Below are 10059 nucleotides of genomic sequence, written 5' to 3'. Positions count from 1 at the left end.
CAGTTTAGAGAGAAGGATGTTGTGGGGGACCGTGTCAAAGGCCTTACAGAGGTCCAGATAGACGACATCTGTAGCCCTTCCCATGTCCACTGATGTAGTCACTCCATCATATACTTCATATGATGTTTCCTTTACCCTTATTTCTTCTCTTGCCCTTTCCTTCAGAGCTCCCCAGATTCTCAGAATGGGCATTATCAATTATTTTGTGGCCACAGCTGGAAAAAGTTCATAGGGAGAAGATTTCCGAAAGGTATCTATATTTCTCTGTACATTTTCCCACATTTTAACAACATTTTCTGCTGAATATCTAAAAAAGTATATAGCCAAAGTATGAGACCACTCTGCTGTACTTTATTATTGATTCACCACTGGACAGAGCATGATTTTTGTAATTACAAACATGTAATTCTTTGGCAAATTACCAACAATCAGTAAAAAAAAAAAAAAAAAATTTTGTTACCTAAGTGATTGTCCATCTGACAAAGCATCTTGGGAATATTTTCATTCTTTTCATCTTCCTCTTTCAGGACAGGAGCCATATTCCAGATCACAACCTTCCCAGAATCCTGACCTGTAAGAGAACAAATAGCCCCCCCCTTTTAAATACATGCAGAAAAGCTTTTCAACTTAATCTCAGTTCCAGAACAGATGCTAAAATGTAGGCTTTACTGCAGTGGGAACTTTGGAAACATTTGAATACAGATGCCATTCTGATATAATTACACCAAGTCAGAAGTGCTTTATTTTTCTTGAAGCTATTAAAAATAAAGTTATACAGCCTTGTTCAAAAATCATACTGTACATAATGATACCAACTCTAAGGATGAACTATTTATAATAAAATTATATTTTAAAAGAGAAAAGATACATTCAAATCCTAAATTGTAATTATTGTAGCCAACAAAATTATTCACTATAGTAATCCAAATAATATTTTTGCACATATTTCTTGAGCTATTCCATTTATATATATAATTGGATTTTTTTTGTACCAATAGCTCTACTATTTAGCAGGTCAAAAAGCCCAACTTCACATTCAGTTCCTCTTCAAATAAAAAAGAAATTTGGCCAGTATGGCCACAACTCAATTATTGCAGCTACTATCTCAATGATGTCCAGGAGGATGAGTATATCAGAAAATGTAACCCTGCCTTCTGCAGTAACAACAGCACTTTTCAATACATTTTAATTACTTCTATCTCTAAGAAACAGATAATTATGTAAGTGATGTGTTTTTTAAATGAGTCAAACTGATTAAAGTGTTGTGAAGGCACAAGATTATTATTATAGCCCATAATTCTGCCTTCTATCAGTACGCAGACATACCTTGTCCTCCTGTTGCAAACTTGGTCCCATCTGGGTGAATGTCCACTGAAAATATTGGCTTTCCTGAAATTAGAGAACAAGCAGCAACATACTGAATTGTTTTACAGTCAAGAGAATGCAGTAACACCAAAAGAACCGTAACTCTTCTGGTTAGCGAATAACTTTCTTCTTCTAAAAGCTACAGTTGTAAGAATTACAGCTGACTAAAAGAGTTGAAAGCAACTTGATGACAGAAATGACAGCCTATTAAAAGTGTATATGGAAGTTATCATGCCATAACAAACCAGTGATAACCAAGGACACTTAATCCAGCAGGATATGCCAAATGCCTCCAAGCTAAATAATACCACAAAGCAAACGCCAACAAGGCAAAACTGTGTTTGAGTAAGGAATTTCTTCCAGGTTTCTACAGTTCATTAGCTGATGACCTGAAGTAAGTTTTGGTTTGGTTTCTGGTTTTGTTTTTTTTAAATTCTCCCCAATCTCAGACTGCATCTGTTGGTCACACAATTACCTGTCTCAAATTTAAATTCTGCTGTTGTTAAGTGCTTCTACCATAAGCCTAGCTTTTATTTTTATGGCTTCCATATAGACAAAGGAAGACTAACCAACTCTAATATTACTCTTAAATCTTTCAGTTCTCCATATGCTACATCTTTCAGAAGAAAACTAAGTTTTATGAAAATGTAAACCCTATAACAAATAACTAACATAGTTGGGGAACAGCTTTGGAAACCAGACAACCCTCACTCTCAGCCTATTCTGCTCTGACCACTGGATCACATACACTCTCCTGTACGTTCACAGTTCTTTTAACCTTTGCAGGAGGAGAAGGAAGAGGGGAAAAGTAAACTCACTGCCTTTCAATGATGCTCAAAGAGCTACCACTAAGGATTACTTGAAGGAATACGCATGTGATTTCCACATTCAAGTAATTTTTGGCAGCAGTCCGAATCCTTTCAAACTTGAATGCTTCTGCAAGCAAGATCACACACATGCCAGTATAAAATAAAGCAATTTATCATAACAGCCAAAAGAACTAGTACCCAGTGTATCAAAATTACTCAATAAATTTCCCATGTATGTTAATTCTTGTACTGTATCTTCATGATATGTTAAGACATAAATGATAAAACCTGGAGAATTTATCCAGGGATAGGTTTTATGTTGCAACTGTAGGATCTGAATTCCTTAACATTAAACTGCTAACAAAACCCTCATCCAAATATCCAGTATTTCTTATTTTTTGAGGGACATGCATTTTGCTTCATGTCAATTTTTATTTTCTTTATGTCGACTTGTTTTAAGGTTTATTTTATTTGGATTTATATTGCAACTCTGACATGTGATTCCCCTTAAAATTTTTACAGGCAGCCAAGCAAAGACCTTAAGTACAGTAAGATGGCACTCAACTTACATTCCTTCCAAGTCTTTTAGACCGCATAAAACACATAAGCTGAGACTTAGCTGTGGCTTTTCTTCAGATTGTTGTGCCTGATTCTATCTTTTATTCTATTAACTTGAATGCAACATACAAGGCTAAGCTGAATATTTTGAGAAGCACAGACAAGCAGCAAACATTGATTTTGTCCTTCCCAAGATGTGGAAGTCCCCTTAAATTAAACCAGTGCATATTTTGAAATAGTTTAACCCACTGACACTTACGGAAACAGGTCATTCTGTAGACCTTATAGGTGGCAGAGGTTACCTTTTCAATCTGCGTCAACAATCATGGGCAAGACGACTTACTATACTCTCAAATTTGCCATTAGACATGAAGAGGAGAGTGCTCCTTCCAGGAAGCCAGTTATCAAAGACCTTTTAATTGTACTAACCTGGCTCATTTTGCCTATGTATCATTCGGACCAGCAGGAAACAGTTCCCCAGCAAATCAGAAGGAACAGTAACCTCTAGCACAGGGGCATCAATAATCAGGAGGAATTATGGCTCCCAGAGCCAGTACAGCATCTATGAACAAGGCTTCAGAGTTTAGGTGGTTTGTAGTTTAACAACACTATATTTAAACTCGGTTTAATAGATGCAGCCGTCTCATACAGGAAGACTCGTTCCTCCTCTGCTCCGATTCCACCACTCTTCCTTCCCAAAAGTCTGCATTAAAAAATAGCCGTGACCAAAGCACACACTGGTAAGTTTGTCTGACAGATACATTGGCTTCTCATTACCCAGGAAAAACAGATACGCTATACATGCCAAAAAACTGTGAAATAAGTCATGGTACCTGTTGCTTTGCAAAAATTACAGACATGATGCAATTTTCTTTTCCTTTACTAGGTGTTTAAAACTATCATAGCATCTCCAACTTCTGCCCTATCTTAAGAGCACAACTCTACAGGAGCAGTAACGTCAGCTCCCTTTCTCCTTCTGAGCAAAGTTTTTGCACAGACCACAAATGGCATTGATGAAATTTAGCTAATTATTTTACTCATGGAGCCAGAGGTAACTTAGCTACAAATTCACCATAAAAGCTTAAAATTAGCCCCATCACACCAGGGAAAACATCCACCTAGCCCAGTACTCTCTGTTCAGAAACCAGCACTAGATACCCCCTAGGGATCTGCACAATGGCAAGCACACAATGCTCTTCCTAGGATAATCTTCCAGCTCCAAAAAATTGCAACTCTGACTTCTTGAATCAGAGACCCGCAACAGACTTGTCTTCTATAAATTCAATCAGCCATCTCAGATCCATAAATAACATCAGTAGCCCCCAACACAAAGAGATCCACTGCTCAACCATGGACTCTGTGAAGAACCACCTACTTCATGTATCCTGCACCTGCTACCTGTTACTTCAACAACCCTTAATTCTTGTACAGGAGAACAGTGAACAAAAATCACTTGACATTCACCCCTTTTCTGCCACTCACAACTCTACATGTGTTCATCACGTCTCCAGCTCAGTCCTCCCATTCCTAGCCCAAAGAGTCCTCCTCTACTTATCCATTCCTTGTACAAAAGCTGCCTCACACTGTTGATCATTCTGGTCACTCCTCTAACAGCCTCTTTCAGTTCTCCTGTATTTTATCACATAGAGAGGAACTGGCATTGAAGACAGTGTTCAAACACAAATGATCAACATATTTATATAGTAGGATAATGTTTTCTTTTTAGTTCTTTTCCTAGCATAAATTTGTGTTTCAATCTAATGAGCACTGAGCACATATCTTCATAAGTTATTATAATCCTAAAAACTCAGACCTCCATGGAAGTCGTCAGGTCACAGAGCATTATTTTATACGGGAAGTTTAAAAAGGGTATGGACTTTGCACTCAGGAAAGGCGGTGGTAATAAATGAAGCCCTCAACAACAAATCAAGTTTCCTACGTGGCTCAACTGTGATCCAGGAAGGGATCTTATTCCACAGGTAACTAATCATACACAATGATCTACCCAGTAAACTTGGGCTTTTCTGCAGAATTTGCCAATAAGCTTAAGCACAATGACTTGTGAACATGAGGCCTGTCAAATTAATCTCCTATAAGAGCCAAGTAAATATTGTTTCCATCTGATGGATAATTCCTAATAAATTGGACTAGTTTCATACATCTCAATCTCACCAGCAATGTCCAGATGCATCCAGTGGTTAACCTTTAAAGACATGCTTTTTCTCCCAAGAAACATTAGTTTACTAAATCAAGTTCCAGACTTCTCAGAGTTTGTACAGATAAGAGTCTTCCATCTTCCATATACAGGAAATCTGTCAAACTACACCCAGCCTCAACCTGTCACACTGTCTTCTTAATAGACTTTCTGCATTAATCAAAATACAAACAGCAACTGCAAAATGCCATGTCATATACTAGCACAGCAGAACACTTACAAGTCAACCTAGATGAAATATTACTTACAGGTCAGTCTAGATTTTATTTCAAATGGCTTTGGATATTATTCCAAGATCAGGGGGTAATATAATTAAACATGGACTGTTCAGTTGTTTAGAGCCCACAGCTTTCAGTTCACAACACTTTCACTGTGCTCTTCTACTTCAACTGTAAGCGTAAGCTGAAGTAATTTTGTTAGTGGAGGAAAGCATAAACTTAAGCTGACAAGAGCAAACCAAAGAAGGAAGCAACTACTTATGAACTAGCTCAGGACCACAGGGCATTTCATTCCTGGCTCTGGCTGCAATGACCTGTTGATGAAGCCAAGCATAGCAGCAGCCCTGTTTGGATGCCTGCAGGAAACAGCAACTATTGGATGTAGGACCCTAAGCTTCTACTGCTTCAGCTAAGAAGATCATTCACATCCATTTTTCAGACAGTAGTAGAGCTACTGCATGTTTCAGCACCAGAAAGCATAGAGACTCACGGTGGTCTAATCCAGACTAGAGAGCACCTAATTTGGACCCTTTAGCCAATCCTCAGAAAAGGAGTTGTAGCTTTACTATTTATTAGAAAGCAGTGTATCAATGTCACAAACAATTCAGTTCCTATCTAGCACAACCACTGCATAAAGTTTCAAGTCAGTTTTGTTACATACTCATATTCACCAGTACAGAAACAGGTGAAACACACAAGGAGTTCACAGTGGCACCTTCAAAGTTTCAACATTAGCCGTAAGAGGCATTAGAACATCAATGCACCACCTTGGAAAGGAAAATCTTCCCAGTGTCCTGCTCCAGAGCCGTGCATGCTTTTCTTGGCTATTGAGAAACATGGGGCTCGTCATGATTAAATTAGATTACTTAGATTTAAAAAAAGGCATCACTAGTAAAGCTACATATTATGAACGTATATTAACTCTTTCACGATGTAGAAGGAATTTCTTTGTTTTAATAGGTTTGCTCTCTACACTTTTATGTCTATCCCTTAAAATATAGAAAAAGTTGAATAACCATTAGATTGTTTGCCCAAGTAAACCGAGACTTACATTTGTTTCCAGTTTTATCAGTCTAGAGATGTCAAATGATTAAAAAAAAAAAAAGAGAACAGATTAAGTGATCACAGGACAGAAATTTAACAAGACAAAGTCATTACTAGGGTGCTCTTTCCTCCAGGATACCGTTATCAAGGGAATATGATTTACAGCGGTGGATAACTGTCACAGGTTAAAGCTACAAGACTTGTTCCATACTACTTGTGGTTTATAAACTGATCACAGATACTGGGTTTTTCCTCACTTCCTTCATTTTCTCAAAATAACAGAGAAAGAGCCATTATTTGATAGCGACTGCTTCCTTCCCTGGGTCCATGTCTTTACCTGAGTATGTCATTAGATCCTGTCGAAACAAGCCAAAAGGCACAAGGTCCCTGTTTCAAAGTGACTGAATGCTTTCCTATGCTAACTGGAGAAGTGTTGAATTTTCTAACAGTAATCAAGCATCAGAATAAAATATAAGTGATTCTTAAGCAGTAACATTAGAATCTAACAGTGTGTTTTAAGACATTTTGCACTTTTGTAATAATTTCTAAAAAAAAAAAAGTTTAAATTATTGAAGCTCCCAGAATCACATTGCACATAGAAGCAAACCAGGTTCATTAAAAACAGAACACCTTATGATAGACCAGGTGTCTTATTGGATTATTTGTTTAAAGAACCCAAATATACATTATGTAGTTAAAGAAATACCAATAATGAAACAAGCCTCGAACAAAAAGTTCCAAGTAAGATAATTCAAACCCAAGGAGAAGGTCCCATCTTTAAAAAAAGTACACCAGCTGAAGAAAAAAAGCAATTTTAAATATTGCATCATTTTTGTTTGTTATTTAACTTTAGGCAATAATCAATGAAATACAAAGACAATTTTATGTGAATTTCTACCACAGTATGAATGAGTTTCTATTAATTTTGCTTCCAGCCCATCTGATACATAACATCCAACATGACTCACAAATCAATTCAAACATTTACATTCCACCATTACAGCTTGGAGAGATAATAAACTCCATGCCTATATTTAAAGAAAAGCCGGCTCCAATTTCTACAAGTTATTATACATGAACAGCACCTTGGGATTTGCACAGGTTTCTCGGAATCACAAGGAACCTCTCCTTTCCTGCAGGGCTCAGCGTTCGCCTGCATTAGCCATCTTTAAGCACCAGGGCTCTCAAAACCTTGTGTGCCAAGTATGTATATACAACTGTTGGATGCGTGATGCATCTTTATAGAGGCACTGAATCGAAAACTGGGAAGGAGAAGCAAACCACAACATCTGTAACATCTTATGGTTGTCCACTCCCACCCCCACCATTGGATTGCAGTTTTCAGTATTCTTCCTTGCTCTAAGTCAAAGAAACATGGAAGACAAGAACACAACAATAATGAGAATTTCATGCAAAATCTAATAAACCCACATTAAGAGTGTGAAAAGCTTCTGGAAAATGCATCTGAAGAAGAAATATTTCCAATAAGTACTCAGATAAAGCGACATTAATAACCCCAAGACAAAAACCTGTAGAGCCAAAATGTGTTAAAGTGCTTTTACTGTAAATGCACAGCATCTCGGCTGAGCAGCATACGATTCCCAGCTGTATTGAATTTCCCTGGTACAACACTAACTTCTAACGTCTATTATCTCATGGAGAATGTATGCCTGTAAGCATCATTGAACTCATTCTAGTCCGTTCAGTAAAGTACAAATTCCAAAATCGAGTGGGGAGAGGGAAAGGTAGGAATGACAGCACCTTGATCTGGTGTGTGGAAGAGCCAGTCTTGCTATCAGGACTCTCGCTCACAAACCAACAACAGCGAAGCAGCCTCTTGTGCCCATGGGGAAAACAAAAGGAGTAAAAATTATCACAATGAGTCTCCAGTACACACAGCATAAATTATCTTTACTCTGTTTCTGGAGAGGTTTCAGAGAAATAGGTAGGCCCATTAAGAGTGATGGAGACTGCTTGCATGCAGCAATGCCTGCAGGATCTAGAACCTGGGTACATTAAAAGAGGCCAACTAAACGCACCAGTTTTTATCCTGCACTCCTTGCCCCAAGGATAAGAACGCATGAATGTTATATAGTCCTATATATATTAGCAGACCTTAAAGCATTTTACAAATGAAGCCAGTGACGAATGTCTGTTTTGCAGGTGGTGAAACTATGACAAAGTGACTTGTCGAAACTCACCCCACAGGACAGCAGCAGAAATGGGAATAAAATTTGGGACTATCGAGGCCCTGTGTAGTGCATTAGTCACTAGGCAAAGTATCACAGGGCTTTGTAAATCGAGCCTCGCTGCAAACTGCTTGGCTGAAGACTGTTTTCTGCAATGGTTAGACATATTTTAAATTGCTACAGATTTCAAATACATACCCATACCAAAAGGTGCACCCACTAAAGAAACAAGGAAAGAAGTTACAGATCTAATCTCTGTGATCTGCAAAGATTTAGGCTGAAAGCTTTTATTCAGCTGCTCGTAAGTGGGATTCCACTGAAGATCCAGAGAGGCACAGGACAGTCTGCCCAAAGGCAGCCAGAGATTAAGATGTAAATGCTACATTTGTTTAGATTAACCAAGCAGAAATGTAAAAAACATTTCAAATAAAGTACTTCCACGTTTTTTCAGTTCTCTACAACCTTTTGTTAAAAGGCTAGGTCCATCTGCTGACTATATGACCCCTGGAGAGTAGTTCAAGTAAAGATGGATGCAAATATCAACTTGAGGCTTAAGTTACTGTTCTTAAAAGCTGCAGCATGATTACAAAGACAACAACGCATGCAGAAAGGCAGCTGTAAAGTTGCATCTGCGGTTTCTAGCTCAAAGCACACTTCTCCAGCTTGAATAAGCTGGTCTCCGGCTTGGTTTTATTCTAGATACCAATCAGCTAGATGAGTCCAACTATTGACACTTATACCAGGGTATGAAATTTGCAGCTGAAATACAGCTGTACGCATGAATTTGAGGACAAAACTTGCATAAACAGAAGTGAGCTCTTCATGTTAGGTTTCTTCTCACTGCTTCGCCAGGAACAGTACAGGTATTTATCATAAAAGGTGTAAAATATGTAACAGTGATACTATCCTGTACTCACCACACTAAGAAAGTGGAGAGCTTTCTGTCAATATCGACACTTCATTCTGAAAGTGTTTTAGCTCACAAATCTCTGCAAAATCACCAGAGGAGTGGCAGACAGGATGCTACGTAAATTCAGGGAGTTGTTTTGAAAGCACTATGGGAAGAATCTTTTTCCCCCCATGGCTAACGACAGCACAGATGACCAGTGCTGAAGCTTATTGCATTTGGGGACTTCAATACTGAACCAGACTCCACTGTGGTCGGTGTCGCGCGTTGGCACGGGACATCCGTACGTCTCAAGGGGTAGCTCGACCACTGCATGAAATCCTTCTCTCTCTTTTGCACAGACTACGCTGGATTCAAACTATCCCCCTCCACTTTCACAAGCATGAAGATGCCCAACATTCGTGCCTGGCAGGTAAAGGCAGCTCAGTCTTCAGCTAGCAGCACACTTCACCCCCTCCCTGCAAAGCCGGCGCTACAGCAGGGAGTCGGCTCGGGCCCTGCTCTCCCCCGGCAGACACACGCCTTGCCAGACGACAGCCGTCCCAACGGCTGCCACCCCCCCCCCCGGCCGCTGGCGCGGCACCCTTCAGCCATCTTCTGGAAGACGGACTCTGGCCGAGCCCTCTCACCAAACGAACTCGGCATCTTGGAAGTCGCACTTCTCTAGAAATCCCGGTTTCGTTTTCGCACCTCCATCCCCCTGCGAGCCTCCTAGCCCGCCGCCTCCGCGCGAGCCCACCAGGACACCCGGGGG

The 10059-nt window shown here is 39.4% G+C and overlaps 1 protein-coding gene across 1 annotated transcript in view; it reads right to left on the bottom strand.

Moving 5' to 3' along the window:
• Positions 1–3186, bottom strand: part of LOC103894904 (protein HIRA) — a 32367-nt gene extending 29181 nt beyond the window's left edge. Inside the window, exons 1-3 of the mRNA XM_009274381.2 lie at positions 3162–3186; positions 1327–1389; positions 461–571 (exon numbers count right to left, since the gene is read on the bottom strand). Of these exons, the coding sequence (XP_009272656.1) occupies positions 461–571; positions 1327–1389; positions 3162–3186 (199 nt within the window). The remainder of the gene's footprint in view (positions 1–460; positions 572–1326; positions 1390–3161) is intronic.
• Between the last annotated feature and the right edge of the window lie 6873 nt (positions 3187–10059).

The sequence above is a fragment of the Aptenodytes forsteri genome, unplaced genomic scaffold, assembly GCF_000699145.1.
Source record: "Aptenodytes forsteri isolate BGI_AS27 unplaced genomic scaffold, ASM69914v1 Scaffold79, whole genome shotgun sequence".
Lineage (NCBI taxonomy): Eukaryota > Metazoa > Chordata > Aves > Sphenisciformes > Spheniscidae > Aptenodytes > Aptenodytes forsteri.
This window is presented reverse-complemented; position numbering and strand designations above follow the sequence as displayed.